The sequence below is a fragment of the Macrobrachium nipponense genome, chromosome 4 (genome assembly GCF_015104395.2).
Source record: "Macrobrachium nipponense isolate FS-2020 chromosome 4, ASM1510439v2, whole genome shotgun sequence".
Lineage (NCBI taxonomy): Eukaryota > Metazoa > Arthropoda > Malacostraca > Decapoda > Palaemonidae > Macrobrachium > Macrobrachium nipponense.
Window position 1 is genome coordinate 137,854,903 of NC_061100.1, and position 22,568 is coordinate 137,877,470.

At 38.4% G+C, this 22,568-nt stretch overlaps 1 protein-coding gene across 18 annotated transcripts in view; it reads right to left on the reverse strand.

Moving 5' to 3' along the window:
- Positions 1-22,568, reverse strand: part of LOC135211221 (serine/threonine-protein kinase tricornered-like) — a 192,946-nt gene that overhangs the window by 80,080 nt on the left and 90,298 nt on the right. For 2 of the 18 annotated variants that reach the window (XM_064244472.1, XM_064244471.1), the window contains exons 1-2: positions 19,174-19,261; positions 4,202-4,845 (exon numbers count right to left, since the gene is read on the reverse strand). The exons of 9 other annotated variants lie outside the window; for them this stretch is intronic. In XM_064244472.1, coding sequence (XP_064100542.1) covers positions 4,202-4,304 — 103 coding nt within the window. In that variant the 5' untranslated portion in view covers positions 4,305-4,845; positions 19,174-19,261. Of the gene's footprint in view, positions 1-4,201; positions 4,846-4,949; positions 4,974-19,159; positions 19,262-19,427; positions 19,447-19,581; positions 19,601-19,630; positions 19,679-22,568 lie in introns of those variants that run through there. 7 more of the 18 variants (XM_064244461.1, XM_064244462.1, XM_064244465.1 and 4 more) reach the window with 7 other exon arrangements.

Below are 22,568 nucleotides of genomic sequence, written 5' to 3' on the forward strand. Positions count from 1 at the left end.
AATACGGAGATATTATATAATATTGGAGATAATAGTGGAAAAATATATACCGAAGAAGAAAAGTAAAACATCATTCATGCATACCAAGAGACAGAAGAATCTTGTTCCAGAAAATCAGAAAGTGGAAAAAAGGAAATGAAAAAGGTCTTGCAAAAGAAAAAAATGCATGGAAAGTTATAGAACTAAAAAGTAAGATAGAAAATGCAGAAAAAAAGATTATACAATCAAAAGAAAAATGAAAAACGGGACTTGGAAGAAAAAAACCCTATTAAATATCAAGCAAAACAAAAAAACCCCAAACTATTATACTCATATGCGAAGAAGATGAATAAAAGAAGAATAGAAATAGGCCCTCTGAGAATTGAAGGGAGATTAACGAATGAAAAAAAGGAAATTTGCAACATACTGGCAGAACGATATAAGAGAGAATTCACCCCTAGAATAGATAATGAAGATAATGATATAGAAGTAAGGGATGAAAATAGTGAATATTTAGCTGACATAGATATTAATGAAGCTGATATTGTGCAGGCTATTAATGAAATTAAAAATGGAGCTGCTGCAGGGCCTGATGGAATTCCTGCTATTTTGTTAAAGAAAGTAGTTCATTCTATCGCAAAGCCACTTGCAATATTATTAAGACAAAGTGTAGATACAGGCAAGATATATGATGAGCACAAATTAGCGTATATTACCCCTACTTTCAAAGTGGATCAAGACTAGAGGCAAGTAATTATAGGCCTGTGAGTCTAACATCACATATAATGAAAGTGTATGAAAGGGTAATGAAGAAAAATATTATGAAACATTTAATAAAAAATAATTTGTTTAATAAAGGACAACATGGTTTCGTACCCGGAAAAAGTACACAAACCCAACTGTTAGTCCACCGTGAAAACATATTCAAAAATATGAAAAGCGGAAATGAAACAGATGTGGTTTATTTAGGACTTTGAGCAAAAGCTTTTGATAAAGTAGACCATAATATATTAGCGAAGAAAATTAGAAAACACAATATCGTGGATAAAGTAGGAAGATGGTTAAAAGAATTTGTTTTTTACACAACAGAAAAACAGATAGTTATTGCAAACGACGAGAAATCGGATGAAGCCAAGGTAATATCCGGTGTGCCGCAAGGTACGGTGTTAGCTGCAATACTGTTTGTTATTATGATTGAAGACATAGACAATAATGTTAAGGATTCGGTAGTGAGTAGTTTCGCAGATGACACAAGAATAATAGTAGAGAAATTACTTGTGATGAAGATAGGAACGCTCTACAAAGAGACCTTAACAAAGTATATGATTGGGCAGAGGTAAATAGGATGGTATTTAACTCTGATAAATTTGAATCAATAAATTATGGAGACAGAGAAAGAAAGCTATATGCATATAAGGGACCTAATAATGAGACCATCACAAATAAGGAAGCAGTTAAAGACCTTGGTGTGATGATGAATAGGAACATGTTATTGCAATGATCAAATAGCAACTCTGTTGGCAAAATGTAAAGCAAAAATGGGAATGTTGTTACGGCACTTCAAAACAAGAAAAGCTGAACACATGATTATGCTTTATAAAACATATGTTCGTAGTCCACTTGAATATTGCAATATGATATGGTACCCACACTATCAAAAGGATATTGCACAAATAGAGAGTGTACAAAGGTCCTTTACAGCTAGAATAGAAGAAGTTAAGGACCTAGACTACTGGGAAAGACTACAATTCTTAAAAATTATATAGTCTGGAAAGGAGAAGAGAACGCTACATGATAATTCAGCATGGAAACAGATAGAAGGAATAGCAGAAAATATCATGGAACTAAAAATATCAGAAAGAGCAAGCAGAGGTAGATTAATAGTGCCCAAAAATATACCAGGAAAAATAAGGAAAGCACACAGGACATTAATCCACTACGCACCAGCATCGATAATGCAGCGTCTATTCAATGCGTTGCCAGCTCATCTGAGGAATATATCAGGAGTGAGCGTAGATGTGTTTAAGAATAAGCTCGACAAATATCTAAACTGCATCCCAGACCATCCAAGATTGGAAGATGCAAATTCATACCGGAAGATGTACTAGCACTCTCTGGTAGACATTAGAGGTGCCTCACACTGAGGGACCTGGGCAACCCGAACAAGATGTAAGGTCTGTAAGGTAAGGTGACAGTCGAGTTCAATTGAATATAATGAAGTGCTATTAAAGATGAAGAGAGGGAGGCGTAGAAAACTGTAGATTGAACAATGATTATTGAGGCTTCTGAAAAGGAAAGTCCAAACGCTACTCTACGTTATCTACTACTTTCATTTCCTTAGTATTTTATTATTATATAAAACGACTGCAATAATTTAACATCAATATATTACTTTAAGGACTTCATTTTGGGAGACTTTGATCTGGAAACTATAAAACAAAGGTTATTCTTTGAGAGAACTTAGATACCTTGTCAACATTAGAGAAGGTAACTTTACTCCAAAAGGTGGTTTTTCCATCAGGTTCTCTCTTCAAACGAGAAGTGAGACCGTTATCAACGTGAGAATGGACAGGAACAAATCAAGTGGCAAACTGCGTTCGGAGCGAAAACCAATGAAAATTTCATCATTTGTGTGTTGGAAATACTTTGACCGACTGTCCCAAGAGCAAAAAGACTTGCAATTGTTTGACATACATCGACTGACTGTCTCAAAGGAGCTAAAGACTTGGAATTGTTTGGAATACTTCGGCTGACTTTCGAAAAGGAGTAAAAGACTTTAAAGACTCCAAGATTACCACAAGACAAAAGCTTCACAAGTAAACTGTTGCGGAGCAACAAAATTGGAAAACCTTTGGTAACCCTTGCAAGCCTCACTATGTTCTCGTTACGTGTAAATAATAGGACAGTCATGGGTTAGAAAAAGGCCTCCATAAAAAAGTGGATAGGTGGAGTTATCGTCTCCTCAGAGGGTTACTTTATAGTGAACAAATTTCAAACCCTCGACCACATATTAAGATGTAACCACCACACTAGAAAAAATTGCTGTCGCGCCCTCATGTGTCTTGATAGATGTGCGACAATGCCAATGTATGTTTTCGTAATCTTAAATTGCCCGATATCACCTGTAAGAAATTAATTCCAGCATGGTAATTCCAGCTAACCTATCAATCTCACAGTAAATGGCAAGTCTACATCTCTTTCTAGTAACTAGGAACGAGGACAATTAATTGCCTTCCATGAAAAATATCTCAGTGAAACGTTGTGTGAAAAGGGTCTGCTCTCTGAGTGTGTGTGACCAAATTTGACGATTATATAGTGAAAACTTTTGACAGACGACAGAATCAAATGGAAAGATAAAACATTCTCACGTGAGGGAAATAATATGTGTATATAGATGCGTTAAAAAGGAGTTAAGCTGTATGTCAGAGAAACTGGGATAACCTAAAACTTTCCTGTCATGAAAGCTATCCTTTCCAGAACCTATGCCTCAGGAGAGATATCAAACATTTTGTTTTAATTTGGAATTTCTTAAATGTATGCGAAGATCAATTAAAAAACAACTGAATGCCAACTATACAATAACAAATGGATAAAACAAACAATAACAAATGGATAAAACAAAATGCAAAAACTAGGAATCTCTCGTCCTTTCTTAGTCATTTTTTCCAAGGATCGGGGATCCTATAAAAGATCCTATAACAAACCTCTTTGGGGTTTCTGCTCCCTTTCCAGACCCCATTATGAGGTAGGAACTACGAAAACCTACCTTTTATGACCAATACGGGAGGGAGATTCCATGTCCCGCTTCTTTTTTAGGACTAAATATATCCAACCTTATGATATATATATATATATATTATATATATATATATATATATATATATATATATATATATATATATATATATATATATATATATATATATAAAGAACAAACAAAAAATTAATTTCTATTGGGTTCACAAATGTTACAAACATTAGCGAAATTAATTTCTAATCAAAAAGATTAACTTACCGTTATTTACCCACAGACTCGCTTGAGACCTGGAAAATCTAGGCCCAGAAAAATATAATAATAATGATAATCATAGAAATAATAATTTCTGCGCTCATCAATAACAGTTTAGAGTATTTTTATCAGCCACACACAAAATTAAGAAAAGGCCAAGAAACGTCAAGTCCATAAATCACGAACGAGACCAACTTCAAAACCAGGACTCACCTGGCTGTGGCGAATGATGGTGATGATGGTGAACGGGGACATTGTTATTTTCGTGGGACAGACCAAAAAAATGCTGCCAGAAATCCATGACTGGGAAGGGCATGCACCACCCCTGAGCATAGGAACACACACTAAAAGGCTGGTGGTGGTTGTTGTTTTGTTGTTGTTGCTATTGCTCTCCACTACTTGCCTCCTCGCTCCTCCTCCTCCTCCTCCTCCTCCGTCTACCCCTGCTGCTGGAACTCCTCCTCTTTCCCTTTCTCTTGAGGTTGCTGAGGATTCCTCTTCCTCCTCCACCACCTCCTCCTCCCCCTTCTCTTTGCTGCTGCGGCTGGTGCTGGTGGAGTCTTCCTTCGCCGTCACCTTTCTTTTTATATCCGGTCGTTCGTGTTTTATTTCTCGGCCACTTCTCTTGCAGGATATGCGCAGCAGGGGCACGCCTTTCTGCCTCCCGCATCAGTCAGGCTAGGAAGGCTAGGAGTAGGTCCTCATTCCACCACATAAAAGTCACAAGCGCGCGCACACACGCTACGCTCAAGTATTATTCAAGCGTTCTAAAACCAAAGGGAAGCAAGACGTCACACTCGCTAAAAATCCTGTACGCCTGCACACGTATCACATCAATAGAAGATTAAAACTTTTTCCTAAAAGAAATACATATATATGAGACGTCACTTCATTTGATTATTTTCCAAGGAGTATAGAAAAAAAAAAAGGTAACTAAAATGTCCTTATTTGCACGTCACACCGATTCATTCATTTGCGGCGATCCAAGTTCCACAAGCATCGAGTGAGAGGGACGACCACTTCTGTCCATCTACACACTACCACTGGCACTCGACTATGACTACGGGCGGTCGACTGTGCCCACCACCAGACACAGCGCATGCTGCATTGTCGATGCACTATTTCCGCCCACTGGGAATGTCCGGTTCCTTGTCTGTCCTTAATGGCGACTTTTTCTTTTCCAAAGAATTAAGTTTAACTTTACTTCTTAAGAACGAATTTTATCATCCGTCCAAGAATAAATTCGCTAAATAGGTACATCAAGGATACAGACGACAAATGCATCTCTATTTCATGGAAATTTAATGTTTTTCTTCATTCTGCCTAAAACATGTCGCATTCCGCCAACCCATTAGTGTCAAGTACTATGAACTACAAGTATGTATGCAATATGAAGTAACGGATAACTGAAGTGTGTATTATTAGGATTATACTCTCGTGATGTATATTTGTATTCGATTAGATATGAACGAGATACCTTAACGATAGTGTACATCCTTATATAGTTTTTTTATAAGCTAATGTATATAAAAGTATAACAAGGTCTGGACCCGGCCCAACGGGAAAGTTTCAATCAAACTAAATTTTAGACAAATACAGAGCATCACCATCTCTTCCAGAGAGAGAGAGAGAGAGAGAGAGAGAGAGAGAGAGAGAGAGAGAGAGAGAGAGAGAGAGAGAGAGAGAGAGAGAGAGAGAGAGAGAGAGAGAGAGGTTCCACACAAAATATGGCTGCGTGCTAAAGATAAGGTAATCTGTCGTCCATCTCTTTCTAATCTTGATAAGAATCAACATTTCCTTGTTACCAAAACTCGTTTTGGAGATCTGAGGTGTATGCAAATCCCACCCGAGTTCCTCAACATTCGATCCAAGAATATAAAGGAAAACTACCTCTTGCATTAAGCTTACCAAACAACAGCAAAGCTAAAGTCTATGTAAATAAAAAACTATTTATTACTTGAGCGGTTCAACAAATAAGAACTAAATTTAGCCTGTGTATCAAGTGTGTATCAAGAGTCGGTATGCGCTGACGTTCATAACACAAGCCACAGTTAGCCTAATAAGGTGTTAGATGTCTCACAAGGAGTTCCAACTATATTAGACATAACTAGGAATGAATACAAGACGTCATATAACAGGGTGTACATTCATTCTGATTGAATTAATGACTGGAGTATTGAAGTAAATTAAACAACCACAACTGTGCTTGCTTGCATCATTTCGAATTGGGACACGAGTTTGTTTTTAGACTTGAAATTACTAGTAAATAACTCAATAGTGTACAGAGAGAGAGAGAGAGAGAGAGAGAGAGAGAGAGAGAGAGAGAGAGAGAGAGAGAGAGAGGTGGTATTTCATATTAGCAGCACTGTAACTCTAGTACCATTTCCATGCAAGCAACTATCGTTTCTCAAAATCTAATCTTTCTTTCCCTTGGCGTGATACCCCAGCAGTCTCCTTTTCTTTTTTTTTTTTTTTCCTAAGGGATGAGTCAATACCAGCGAAGTGCCTCTTGAAATACACGAAATGGGCAACAAGCCAAGGCCTGATAACGGGCACTGAAGGGCAGGAAAGGGGATGGTGGCGGCTCAGCGCCTTACCTGTTCGCCAGAACAGGATTACACACCGCTCAGTAGTAGGATGACATCAATGAAGTGGGAGAGTGTAGAGCACAAGAAAGATTTTTTTTTCAATTCAAATGATGATGATGATGATGATGATGATGATGAGGAGGAGGGGAGAAAATTACGGTACAGTACTGTAGATGATACAGGTGGTGAAACACCAATGCCCTATATTATAACCATTGGCAAATTCTGTCAGTATTGTTTTTTGTTTGTTTGTTTATACGGTGTTTTGACGTTGCATGGAACCAGTGATTATTCAACAACGGGACCAACGGCTTTACGTGACTTCCGATCCCCGTCGAGAGTGAACTTCTATCACCAGAAATACACATCTCTCACCCCTCAGTGGAATGCCCAAGATTCGAACTGGCGTCCACCGGGGGGGGTGTTCCTCCTACCGGACTTCGTCTGCTGTTTCTACCTCTGCACGTAATATGGCTAATTGTTCCTCTCCCAACTAACTTCCTACGTAAAATGGTATTCCCAGCACACAAGCAGCCCCACGAACTCTATTGATTGATTGTTTGAGTATTATATATGGCGTCACAACATCTGGGTATTGACAACAATCGGTAACAACACCTCTTGAAAAATTAATCCAATTTCTTATAAGACAAATGTCTTTGTCGTGACGAATAGTCAAGGCTTTATATGCATCCCAAATCTTAGGTTCGTTCGTTCAAAGTATGATTAGCAGTTCTAGCATAATTGTTAAGGGTTATCCCATTAACACGATGTTAAGCAATACTGTACAGTAACTAAATAATTCATATAATTAATGTAATAAGTGAAAGAAATTAAGAGGTCGGACAGGAATTGTTAATTATAAAATTCGTGAACAGAAAAGAAACATTATGAATGGAGTCTACGACGGCTGATGACTTTTGAAGAGCTGCATTTCTTGGTGGTAATTAAATTAAAGCTGAACAAGTTAAGAAATAAAAAAAATTAAATTTTAAAGATTTTTAAGGGGAGAAAAAACTATGTTCACGAGATTAAATTTTTGTTCCAGTCGAATGGAATCTTTAAAAGAAATAAAACGAGTAATAGATTATAAACTCATGATTGCAGGCCTAAAAACTTCTTATTGCATGCCTAAAAACTTATTGCATGCCTAAAAACTTCTTATTGCAGGCCTGAAAACTCCACATTGCAAGCCTCAAAGACTTCCAATGGCACGCAAAAAAAAAAAAAAAAATTAAACAGAGTCCTGATTACAGGCCTGAATAAATCTTGATTGCATGCCTAAAAAAAAAAAAAAAAAAGCTTGATTGCTCGCTTTAAAAGGCCCGACTGCAAGATAAAACCAGAAACCATCTATAGAATTAAAAAGTCCTGTTTGCCGGGCTAGGAATACTCCTGAACGCAGGCATTCAAAAACCTGATTACAAAAAGCCTCTGGAACATCTGACCATGAGTCAGCAGCCTGGAAATGCAACATGAGAAAAAATCTCTAACCGACCTGGAACTGGAGAAGAGGAAGAATTCTTGTACATCCGTATTTCTAACTTTATACACTACAATTGAGGTTTCCATTCAGTGAAAAAAGACAGGCGTAATCGCTCCAATTAAAAATGTGACTTGGAAAGAATTACTGCCTTATTCATCCTTTGTCAACAGCTGATGTGATGAAGAACGAGCACATGAAAGGGGTTATATGCTGTGAGACAGACGAGTCTCATCAAAATATTAACCAGTCGAATTTAATCTTGCTCACACAACTAATCTGCCTACAGTACATTTGCCCAGGATTTATCAGTCTCTCATAAGACAGAAAAAAAAAAACATTGCTAGTTTTGTACTTCAGTTTCAGACTTACATGAATGTTTTTTTTACAATTCCTCATCCAATATGAAGGCGTCACTAAACCACTATTATCAGGAATAATCTTTGCCATGTAGTTCAACTAACGTTAAACTGCCCTGGAGAATTCCAACCTCTCTATTTCAAACCTTCAAAAAGGTGAAAAATATTTCCATGTGGGGTGGCATGTTTATTCCTAAATGAGAAAAACGCAAACACAAAGTTACTTTGCTTACAGAACTTGACATATGCGGGATTCTATGCGAATTAAGATACCCTTGATAAAAGGGCTATTTTAGTTCATCCTACACAGTTTGATAGTAAGCGTTTATTTACTAGAGGAAAATCTTCCTCTTAAGATTATTCAGCTCAATCAAGTGGTCCATAAGAGCCTTTGTAATGATTAAGAATAATCAATCTGATATATCAAACGGGCCAAGATAAGACAGGTGCAGAAATATATACTACACAGACTTCCGTAGGAAATGAACAATCTTCTACTTAACGCACAACGCAAGAGTAAAAGATTACTAAAATACTGGTTAAAATCGCCTCTATCTACAAGCAGAAAAAAACTGCATTTACAATGCTCGAAACTATGTTTGATAAACACGAATAGCTACATGCTCTTTTCTTAATCTCTCGGAAAAAAAATGTTTGTTAACCAAAGCAGTGATCATCTTAGAAATGAAAACGAGAGAGAGAGAGAGAGAGAGAGAGAGAGAGAGAGAGAGAGAGAGAGAGAGAGAGAGAGAGAGAGAGAGAGAATGGTACAAGTAGATATTCATGCGTTTCCTTTGATTATGTACACGAAGGAAGGGAAGGGGCTTCAGAAAGTGTTTCTTATAAAAGTCGTACATCAGATTAAAAAAAAATTGAAGAGAAGCAAGCTCCCCTCACAAAGCCAACGAAGACTTGACACCAATTAAGACACGCCATCAACCTGTAAATGTGATCAGTAAAAATAATATATATATATATATATATATATATATATATATATTTATATATATAAATATATATATATATATATATATATATAAACATAGATATATATATATATATATATATAAATAACTATATATAAATATATAAATATATATAAATATATAATATAAATATATACATAAATATATATTATATATATATATATATATAAATATATACATAAATATACCTATATATATATATATATATAAATATGATATATAATAATATATATATATATATATATATAATAATATATATATTATATATATATATATATAAATATATATTATATATATATATATATATATTCTATATATATATATATATAAATAAATATATTAAATTATATATATATATACATATATATATAAATATAACGCTTCCGGGACAAAAATCAACGCAAATCTGACAGTAATTGAGAGCCATGTTTACTTCTTTCCGCGTGTCGATGTATTTAAAATGGCCATTTTCCTAATGCCGTCGCTGTGTCTCGAGTCAGCCTCTTACTTCTACCATACCACTGACCAACCCCCTGACTCACTCACTCCCTTAACTCCCTCACTTCCTCCCCCCCCCCCCCCCCCCCCCCCCCCCCCCCCAAGAAATCGCACTTCCTGTTTACGCCACAACAAAGAAAAGTGGTTAGCGTAGCTTTTTTTTTTTTTCTAGGAGCGGTTTCAACCATGCTTCCTATTGCGGATATGGTGGAAATGACTAGGGAAAAACAATACTTTTTACCTGAGAGAGAGAGAGAGAGAGAGAGAGAGAGAGAGAGAGAGAGAGAGAGAGAGAGAGAGTAGGAGGACACTAAGGCCGTCTAAAATGATGGTCGCAATAATTTTTAAATTTTATTCTAATATTCGTTATTGCACCCTACATAATCTTCAAAAGAAACATCAAAACGTTACGCTAGGAACATATGGATAGGAAAAAATACATACTTTCTCGCCTTCAGATAAGTCTGTAACGGAATACCATCCGCTACAGTCGGCAGGAAAGTGTTCATTATTATGAATGCTAAGTTAATACCTGTCGCAGTAAGTCTACGGGGAGACTACTAACAGAAAACTGCTACGACTCCTGCTATTACAGTAAATATCAAATGGTACCTGTACTTTTTAAACTAGACCACTGGGACTCGACTCTCGCCATTAAATTATTTTTCCGTAAAAGTTCCCTATTACGAAAATTGGACTTCTGGTAAATAGAAAAAATACTAATCCAGTCGTTATGAACAAGCTGAGAGAGAGAGAGAGAGAGAGAGAGAGAGAGAGAGAGAGAGAGAGAGAGAGAGAGAATTACTCCAAATTTTATAGCGCTGCGAAAGTGGGCAAAAAAAAAAAAAAAAAAAAAAAAAAAAAAAAAAAAAAAAAAAAAAAAAAAAAAAAAAGACCAGATAACGAGTAACAACTAAGTTGAAGAATAAGGATCAGGGTGTGGTCTTCACACCAATATGGTCGCTAGAATCTTAGTGATAACCCTCAGAGAGAGAGAGAGAGAGAGAGAGAGAGAGAGAGAGAGAGAGAGAGAGAGAGAGAGAGAGAGAGAGAGAGAGGCAAACACTTGTCGACCTAATGAATGGTTTTAAAGGAGCACTTATCATGCACATATCATTCTCTTTAATTAAGCTGCTGCAACGCATGACATTAGACTGACCACTAAGTACTAGCACGCTTCGGTTTTTAAAGTCAAATGAGCGTACTACAGAACTTTGTTTTTCAGGATATAATAACGAAAGATTATTATATGAAGAATAAAATATGTATCTCAACTTCAATCTGCACATCAAAATCATTAAAGGAAGAGATGTAAACCTTGAAATTTCTCCTTTTCAGTTAAACAGTTAAGAGTCAAGATCCAATTCACTTCCTCACTCAGCACATCGGTTTCTCTGGTAGAAAAATGGCAAGTATGATGTCTACCTAAATCAGTTCGAAGATATGGCCAAGTCTGAACTTAAATTTGACTTTTTATTTTAAAGTATAACCTTGACGTCAAAACTCAGGGATATATGTACATGTTCAATGCCTACTTGACCTCCGACCCTCATTTTGAATAATGATATGGGAGTACGAATAATGATATGGAAGTACCTATCTATATACGGGATTGAAAAGAGAACCCACAAAATTACTGTGTATAACGTGTTTACTTATAAGTATTTACATTTTATTCTGTTTTACTCGACACTTATAAGTAAACACATTATACACAGTAATTTTGTGGGTTTCTTTTTCAATCTCAAAAAGAAAACTGAAAGAAGTTTTTGTTTGGTTTATATACGGGATATTTGTTCTGAATGCAGTCTTACGGTAACTAGAGACAATATTTTCAACATGAACGCCACCGTTCTGAAAACCACTATCTACTTAAGCTACAGTAGACAAGACCAAAATATGCATCCAAATGGAAAATGGTATGATTAACGGTCTACCATATTAAATAAAATAGCCCGCTAGGAACATTTATGAACAATGCAACTTCCGCTGAGAGAGAGAGAGAGAGAGAGAGAGAGAGAGAGAGAGAGAGAGAGAGAGAGAGAGACCTAGCAACTTCAAAATACTTCCACTAGTACCCTACTACTTCCACAATCGAGAATTAGAAAACAAATGACAAGAATTGTTTATACCGATTAAGCAAAAAAAAAAAATCCTTTACCTGCCACAACAACAGGTGACATTTATATTATTATTATAGTAGAATCCAATCAAAAGTTTGTTATCTATGTTGACAAACTGACGAAAAAATAGCTTTTGATCCGAGTGCTTTTGCCATAACGCTGAAACCTGAAACTAAAAAGAATGCAAACTAAAATAGATCTACCGAATAGGATTCGCATTTCGACTAAAAGTTAAGTATATCTTAGTTTTACCAGACAAATGAGCTGATGAACAGCTCTCCTAGGGCTGGCTCGAAGGATAGACATTTTTACGTGGCTAGGAACCAATTGGTTACCTAGCAACGGGACCTACAATTTATCGTGGAATCCGAACCACATTGTATCGAGAAATTAATTTCTATCACCAGAAATAAATTCCTGTGGTTCCGCGTTGGCAGAGCCTACAATCGAACTTAGGACCACCGTGTTGGTAGTCAAGCGCGAAAACCACTCTTCAACGAGGGACTAAGTGCTAAACCATTAAGACAAGTGTTGAGTTGGATAGAGAATTTATGCCAAAGGCCAAGCACTGGGACCTATGAGGTCATTCAGCGCTGAAATAGAAATAGACCGTTTAAGGTTTGAGAGGGAAACTTCGCAGTTGCACTATGAATTAAATGTTATGAGAGGTGGAAAGTAAGAAGAAAGAATATGAAAGGAGGTACAGTAAAAGGAACGAAAGGGGTTGCAATGCCTACAGTGAACCGCATGAGGTCCACTGACGGCACTCACCCCCTACGGGGAGGACAGTGTTGAACATCAAAATAATGTTAGAATGCTTAGAATTTGCACTGGCAATTAGGCAATTTTGTAAATGTTCAAAGTGAGAATTATGTTTTTTGAAATGACAAAATTTTGGTAACATATATAACTAGTTATCCTACATTTTCAGAGTATTTAAGCAACGCAAAAAGATACTCGTGTTCTTGCTTCGAAATTGTCGGCACAGGCTACTGCTACAGATCAATAAAAAAAAATATTGAATCCTTGAGAAGCATAAATTAAAATATGATTATCGTTAAATTAAATCATAAATCATTACAGAAGAATAAAGAAACAGAAGGACCAGTTAAAACTGGATACTTGGTGAAACCGCAAATTGTCACGGCAGCTGAAACGGGAAGTAAACAAACAGGACCTCCAAACGCTGACTCTGTTGGAAATCTCTCCGTATTCAGTGCAAAACGAATGTCGTCAATGACCAAGGGAGTTTCTAATTCCAATTTTTCATAGAAGTCAATTAAGTTTAAAACACCCATGGACGCTTGTGGGAGGCAAATTCAACTATTATGAACACCCCATTTTACACGAATAGCAGTTCATCTTACGAACACTCAGCAGCTACAGTCGGCAACTGAAAACATTGTACGTGACAACACAAATGCTCAGCGACGCCGTGAAACACAATTAACAGAGTAGATTCATTCGTGCGAGGAAGGTTAATCAGACTTCGCTCAGTAACATGGAGTAGCTCCCCACCCCCTCCCCACCCACCAAACCTCAGCCAAATCGTTCCGCTCTTTGTGCGCTCGTTCGAATTTGTTCCGATTCCAATACCACTCCCATCAAAATACCCACTCTACCCACCTAGTGCCCCTTTCCCCATTAAATGTCGTGCCTCAGGAATGGTGACACATAACGGTAAGTCAAAACACAGGGCCCTTCATTTACGCCAACTCACGCTTTCCATCGCTCGGCTAAACTCTGGGATATCCTCGTACATCTGGACGAGATTACTGCCATTACGTTTCTGTGGAAGTCGGGGGTTTCGTAGCTGGGGTCGAAAAAGTTCTTGGATTCTGTGATGTTGACTGTGCCGACAATCTATTCTTGAATGCAATAATGCTGATAGAGCTGACGAAAACGTTCTTGAATGTAGTAGTTCATTGTACTAATGAAAATGATCACGCGCCTGCAACCTCACGATGATATGGCACTTGCTAACTTGCTACTGTCGGGAGTGCTGACGATAACTTTGATGATTTTGCTATCACAGGGGCAGCTGACAATGATAATGCATTTACTACTCCTGCAGCAGCTGACGTTCAGCAGCCCTGCTGTTTGGCAATAACGTCTTATTTACAACTGTTGGAGACTGATGATCATTGGATCTGCTGACTATACTGTTCTAGGACTTTCGTTTTTTTTTTTTTTTTTTTTTTTTTTTTTGGGGGGGGGTGACACGTCTTACAACATACACACACCACAGAAATATGCAATGAAAAAGTTTTTAAAGTTATATATAGTTAGCAAATTAAATCTTAACGATTTGGTAGGAATTAGTTGAAATGTGCAACAACCTTCATAAGTGTAAATTAAGGACCAAGTTCATAATTTTTTTTTTTCAAAGAAAATGCAAGAAGTGTCTGAAGATCTAAAGACTACTTTGAAGAGGTATTGCATTGCTTTCCCAGCCCAGAAAGTCAACACTGCGCAATCTTTATAATGCAAAGGAATTAAAGAATACAATCTAGCCAGCTATTCTCGGGAGGAATCAAATCACTTCATTCACATGAAGGTAATACTGGATTTTGGTTATAGTTATGATAATCATAACGCTAACAACAACAATCAATAACATGAAAAATCGCCTCCACAACACTGGCCATCAACCCTAGCGGAAAAGACCTTGCGGTGGAGTCTTTGTTCAACAGCCACAAGTGAAATTTACCTGCTCTTTCAATTAATACTTACACCTGGAAATTGCACTTCATAGAACAAAGCCAACTGAATTACGAAGTCTCTTTCTCTCTCTCTCTCTCTCTCGTTGTTTTGGATTTAGCTGGCCTTATGCCAGCACGGGCTCTTGTTCCTAGCGCAGCCCGTAAGTGTGTGTGTGTCTCAATTCCAAGGTCCATCACAAACGAGTAAATTTTCCTGCCGCAAACGACCGCAGTGTCGGCGAAGTTCCTCATTGTAACCACGAGACCTCGACATGAATGATTTGTCTCTCCAAATGAAGACGGAGTCTGACTAACGAGTGAATTACGGGAAAATGTTATTCCGAATAGTAACGACGAATATCTTGCTCCAACCATCCGATGTCCCACCTGAAGACAATTTAATGGTTGCGACCTTGAGTACGCGCGCTCACGTGCGCAAAACCACTGGTTTCTTTGTTGTCAGAACTGTTGACCATAAAATTGCCAAAGAGAAATAAGTATGTGTATTTATGAAGTCTACATTTATTGTAAGGAACCGAACGGAAGGCCACCCTATGAACGATAACCAACTTAAAAACAAAAATCAACAAACCAAAGCAACCAAATCAAGTAAAAAATATTGTGCATCAATGAACAACTCGAAAAGTTCCTGCTATTGCTATTAATACCAACTCTTGAGTTGCGACTATACAGGAGGGAAGCGTTAAGTCTCAAGTTGAAGCGACAAAGCCATGACAACTATCACTACGCAATTTGAGGTTCGAAAGAGAACGTTGCCGGCGATTAATTTCTCTTTATATCTCAGAGAAACCCACATGGCGAGAAGCCTACGCAAATGTTTTACCGAAATTATATCAATATTAACTGGTAGTTCAGGAAAAAAAATAAAAACAAAGGAACTTGGAATAAAGATCCTGTCTCAAATTTTAACCATCATCCACGCAAAAGAAGACGAAAAAAAAAAATCTCCGCCAGTCCATGAAAATAATAAGCGAATAGACATTACCGGCAACTGACAATCTTTAACGGCGTCGTATATGATACAGAGGAACAAAAGTAACCTGGTATTAATACCAAACCTTGGTTTAGTCGGCTTTTAAAATACGGAAGGCATGTGAACGTTCAGTGGTTTGAAAGCACGACTGGACGTACTATTAAGAGTAGGAGCACGTTTGCACCAAGCATGACAAACACAATACACATGTTCGTACTTTGGGGAACTTCTCAAATATCCTGAGGCCTAGGTATCTGGAATTATTAGCCAACGATACATAACAGGTTTTTCCCAGAAAGACGCCCCGGATTAATTTCAACTAACTAATCAATTTCCCGGGATTGGATACTCCACATTTCCAAGGTAAGTTAATAACCAAACTGATAAAAGTGCATTCTCTGAACTGAGGAACAGGTTGCATGGATTACATGTTTATTTCACCGCAAAAAGAGCAAAACAAAAAATACAAAGTAAGAAAAGTGGTATGGGACGACAGAAGAGAAGATCCATCTCAATCTGTTTATAGTTTGCCTGCAAAAATAAATCTGCTGGATACTGCTGGATTAAGTTGGCATTGTGCCTTGAACAGTCTTTTCTTAAAAAAAACCTCTCTGCTGCTGCCAATGTATGAGAGAGAGAGAGAGAGAGAGAGAGAGAGAGAGAGAGAATAACTATCATTGGCAGTTAAAAATATATTATAGTATATAATAACATATACATAAAAACACACATATTGGCAATACTGCATGTAATAGTGGCACCCCTGACGCCATGTGGCGTATGTAATCGTGCGCGGCAGAAGTTCAAGGTAACCTGGTTTTACACAAGACGAACTACGCAATCTCTCTCTCTCTCTCTCTAAAATACTAATACAAAATTCTTTTCCTCTTTCGAAGGAAAATCTCCGAACAACGCATCTACATTTACATGGGTTGAAAGCCAGTTATCAAATAATCTTTGTGTATCAATCCCCAATATCAACAGAAATACAAGTAGCAACAACTGTTTTAGGAATTGGGGAAAACAACTCGCATAAGAGTCAAGAGCAAAACGTCGCTACGTGAACAAGGAAAAAGGGGCATTTTATGAATGACTACAAACTCGTATAAAAGCAACGAGCTGTAATGTAATGTAGGTGAGGATGGCAAGACACTGCGCCAATGCAGTCAGCTCAAAAGAAATCTTATCTTGGCAAAAGTAAATTAAAAAGCCTGCCAATGAAGAACGGTGGTAACCACCTCTACACCACAGTAGGAATTATTGCAGCAACGCGCCATTGCATTTCTCGTGCAATTAGAAGGTGACAGGCATGAACCCGCGTAATAGGAATGGCAATTGTTAAGAGGCACAACCGCTACTACAACCGAGTTGAGGTCAGTATGTTATACTCTACAATACTGGGAAAATCAATGAGAATATTTCAACATGAAATAGCCACAGTGTTAAGGAATTCTCCTTCAAAGACAATAGGCGGAATCAAGGGCTCTCTTTTGAGTGAGACTCGTTCACTCTTTCTATCAAGATATGAGAGAGAGAGAGAGAGAGAGAGAGAGAGAGAGAGAGAGAGAGAGAGAGAGAGAGAATGATTCGCTTTTTCGTAGACAGAAGACTATCCAAGATAGGAAATCGCTCTTCTTTCTACGTAAGCCAAAGAAGTGAGAGAGAGAGAGAGAGAGAGAGAGAGAGAGAGAGAGAGAGAGAGAGAGAGTTCCCAGATGTTACAGTGAACGGAGAGGGTTGCAACACTCTTCTACTGCAACCCCACCTTCGCCATACTACGTAACTACCGACAACAAATATCTTCAGGCTAACTCAGCATTGTAATGACTTACGTACAAAGGCATGAAAGAAACAATACATATTAATCAGGAAACTAAGACATTCTTGCTACAGATACCAGGCAATGGAATGAGAGAAAGAGAATCCACAGCTAAGTTAAGCATTTGACCTACGGCCTTTTAGTTAGTCTCACTATTCTCTTTCTTCTATCGAGTACGGAAAACGACGCCCGACTAACGGGACACTGTTCCTGTCGTTTAGGAAGTTGCCGTTTCAAACAATGGCGAAACTCCTACAAACAACCACTGCGACGTAGCCGTATGCAGGTGGAGGGGAGGGGAAGGAGGGGAGAGAGAGGAGAAGGAGATTCAGGTAGTGAAACAAGGCTGACAAACAAAGGGTATGCAAAGAACACTAAACCCCCCCCACCCCTTTCCCACAACGTTCAAGCTTTGATTTACTTCGTGCCCCAACCTTAACGAGGGGAAGGGAATGAATGCCATCTTGGCACGACAGTGTTGCTATTTCGGTCCTGGTTAAAGAAAATAAATTGACAATGAGGACGTGTTTCATCATATATAAATTGTTCGCGTGGTAACCATTGTGAAACTGCAACATGAACCGTACCCTATCCCCCAACCACCACATCATATCTACTTGAAAATTTACGCTTCGAGAAATGGACAAATATAAAATGAATACAAAACAAAACAAAAAGTATGTTCAAATCTCCTTAAAAAAATTATCTGAAGTTACATGTCCTCACTCCATGACCTTACTCTGCGGAAATCATTTCGGCTACGGTAAAGAGTGTCTTCATTTCAGCTACGGTAAAGAGTGTCTTCATTTCGGCTACGGTAAAGAGCGTCGTCTTCTTCCTTTGGTTGGCACACAACGGTACGAAAGTGCTCGAGCGCATATTGATACAAAGCTTTAGTAACTGCTAGGTTTCACTTCCACTTAAATATCTTTCCGTTACTTGAGGACGTCGCGGAGTTTTTGGACGAATGTTTCCCGACGTTACAAAGTAACAAAGTACCGTGTTAATATTTTCGTTCGTTTCATTTCAGTGAGTGGCGTCACTCATAAGCTCCTCATAGTCCACTTCTTTCCGATTGAGCACTTTTTGTAAAGCAACAAATTCCACTAAGCAGAAAATGAATGACAAAACTGGCTTAAATGTTGACTAATATTCGAAACTCGTTTTCACCCACAATAAAACTGTCTCCGCACGAACCACAAGTGCTCACAAGTGCTCTAAAGTTCGTCGAGATTTGAGCACAAGAAACGGTCTTTTTTTTTTTTTTTTTTTTTTTTTATTCATCGAACCTTTCAACAGTTCTTCTCCAATCGCATTTAGGCGATTCAATTTCCTGTTTCAAAAACCAAGACAAACCACACACACACACACAAAGGGTTCACAGGGGAGCCTTCCTCTAAACCCCCATCATCATCATCGATAGATTCTCAAAACCACAAAGCCGTCTCCTTGTGCTCCTGTATCTGCAAGCGATTGAATAAAGATTCCAAGCAATACATTTTCTTCTTTTTTCTACATAACACCTGAAATGATATACGGATTGTCCTATTTTGAAGCTAGCAAGCCGTACTTCGAGGGTCGACACAAGGGTACCCATAGACCAATACAATACACTATACACTCAGCTACACACACACAGTCCCGCAACACCGTTCTTCCTCGACAGAGCCACACCACTAAGTAAGTACACGCCTGTTCGTTTGTCTCGACTCTCTTCTCGCTATCGGGGCACGGACGTGATGTGGAACGAACAAACGAACGCACGTGTACATAAACCTTGGAGATCCTGCTTAAGCTAAGGTGCCAACTCGTAATATTATTCAGTTTCCATGGGCCGCATACTGACTTCCTCACGGCACTTCTACCACTGGTCAACTGTGGACGTACCTTTTTTCCTTACGCATATCGCAGTCACAAAAAAACTTTTAGACAGAATCACCCAACGTCATTCTCGTAGTTGTAGTCAATATTAAGAGAGAGAAAACGGTCTTGCTGGCACCTCTGTGCCCAACTAGGTCCCCATGCCACTGTACACCTCAACCTGCTCTGGCTTTCCATAAGAATCAAAGGAGCTGAACTGCTGCTCTAACTTGCTGCGTCTTCTTCCTCCTTCAAGAACTGAATAGCCGAACAAATCTCTTCTGTCTGGAGGGCTTCGCTTCTCTCCAAAGGCCGCTGCCGTTACCAACCCCAACCCCCCACCCCCTTTCCACCCCGCTGGGGACACCTGGCGGGTAAGGACCGCAAACGACGCTAAGGTGGTTATCCAACAAACATCACCTAAGAACCGGAACTTGGTACTTTGGTTTGTTAAGTGGAACGCTCTTTGAACTTGCAAAACATATGAGAGAAGAAGTAAATATAGATATACAACAAATGACTTATGTATAACGCCCAACTGTTCATAAGTAAATCATTTAAACTAATTACCCATATCTGAGCAAAAAAAAAAAAAGGGGGGGGGGACAAAACTGAAAAGGGCAGGCCTTAATGAAAAGGGAACCGATACCAGTCTGATGATAATATACACATGACGAAAGAACAGCTTCACGTCAGGATTAACAGAGGAAGGAGGAAAATTCCCAGGGAGAAACGCAGTTACCGAGCTGCATATAAATAGACGACTGCCGAATCCAACAGAGTAAAAGTGGAAAGAGGCAATGTCGAAAGATCTTGGGAAGAGGCGGCCTACTGTGTGTTGCGTTACTTCCCGAAAGGAGTTTTTCTTTTTCGTTCAATGGAATAATGACTGGAATAGTACTCACAGAGAGAGAGAGAGAGAGAGAGAGAGAGAGAGAGAGAGTGGAAAAGGTGCCCTTATGAGCATAATGCTAAAATCAGGAATGCATAACACCAATATGCAGCTTGAATAGCGGAGGTCATCAGGATAATTTATGGATTATAAACCTCTACCGAACTTTCTGGAGGCAGAATTGACAATCTGAACAATGCCACGTTTCCATGACAAATCCGAAACCTAGATACACAAATTATTGACAAAATTAAAAGATTCAGTTCAATTTCCAACATAAACTGAAGACTCGTGACATTTTATGAATACAAACAGAATGGTCAGTGTAACTGAAATCAGACTGATATTTAAATTCAATCTTAGTTTTAATCAACTTTAATCCCATCATAACGTTGCCTGGAGTCAACAGCAACTCAAAAACGAAATTACAGTTTAACTTACGTTCAACTGAAATTCAGTTCAAAATCAACAAAAATGCTTGAACTACAAATTCCAATTTCTACTTGAATTTCCCATTCTATTCAAACTACGACTGTCACACAAATTTACCCAAGATTCACCTCTTACTAGAGCTCAGTGAAAACTTAATTCAAGTTAACTTCTAGCAAAACCTCGACTTCCAATCACGTAAATTCAAAATGGGATTTCTTCAACAAGTTCCCACCGATCGAATCCAAGACTAAACTTGAAACTGTACAGCAGGAAAAGGGAGGAAGAGCGTAAACAATAACCGTGTGACCTCTCTCTCTCTCTCTCTCTCTCTCTCTCTCTCTCTCTCTCTCTCTCTCTCACACACACACAAATTGGCACAATTACAGTAAAGTAATTCAGACATGGATGCCGAAGTACAACATAAAGAACATGCTGTATAACACCGTAAAGTACACATGCACAAAATAAACTTGTAAACAATACATGAATTAATACACACACATATATATATAATATATATGTGCGTGCGTACAATAAACATGACATTATAGAATATCTTTCAATATGTAAATAGCCTGAAATCCCACTCAATGTCAGGATGTACTGAGGTCTTTGACTTTCATTATCCAATACCGTGCGATTAACTCGACCTTCGTTTAAAAAATGAACGAAAGACAGCACATCCGGAGACAAGATTGCGATTGCTTAATGAATTCCCCCCCCCCCCCCCCCTCTCTCTCTCTCTCTCTCTCTCTCTCTCTCTCTCTCTCTCTCTCTCTCTCTCTCTCTCTCCTTTCCGTTATGGGTGCGTAAATTAAAACTTGCTAAATTAAAAACTAAAGCACAGAGGTGTTTCCAAACATCACTGATAAAAATACAAGGTTTTATGAACCACATATAAAAACTCATTAAAAATCTCTCTCTCTCTCTCTCTCTCTCTCTCTCTCTCTCTCTCTCTCTCTCCTCAGAATCTCACCCACTACTTTGATTTTCATGGATAAGCAGCCATCCACTTATAAATGTCTCTCTTTCCTACACAAGGCTACAGAATGCAGGAAATGGATGACGACTGGACGAATTGTTTCACCTTTGTAAAAATAAGAATTACCTTTTCGAAGCAGTCTTATCACTTAATCCCAAGCAACGACCAACATCAGTCGAGCTTTCTAGTTCACCACTAAGGTCGCTTTGGGTTGTAAGAAATAAACTAAGACGCTTGATTCCTTTGCCTGGATTGAATACATACTTCCTCGTTGCGAGAGAGAGAGAGAGAGAGAGGAGAGAGAGAGAAGAGAGAGAGAGAGCAACTTTTATTGCAGATAATAATGCATACATATTGTAAAAATTTCATTTCATCCTAACCTGCCTCTTTTAAAACGAAAAGCATCGTTCTATGAGATCCAAATACCGATGGGCGTAGTAGACAAGCCACCCGACCAATGGTTTACCGAAGGATCTGTTAATCAATGAGAGAGAGAGAGAGAGAGAGAGAAGAGAGAGAGAGAGAGAGAGAGAGAGGGGCAAGCAAAACAAAGTCACGGAATGCAGGTTAACTTTTGTGTGTGTGTGTGTGTATATGTCTTTCATATTCGCGTCCATGTGACCTGTTCCACATGCTGTAATGTTACATGTCCGTCATTATGTTCGCTCATAATTGACTGAAAGTTCCCTCTACTCAAGGCTTCTGAATTCGCTGAATTATTCACTTCCCTCCAGTACAATGATGATGGTCCAGCCGTTAAGGTCACCGATTTCCCAGAGGTGGACGACAGTTTCCACCAGCCATGGCTACAAGAACTGGAGAGGGAGAAGGCAAGGGAAGAGGAGAGGGGGGGGGGGTCGGG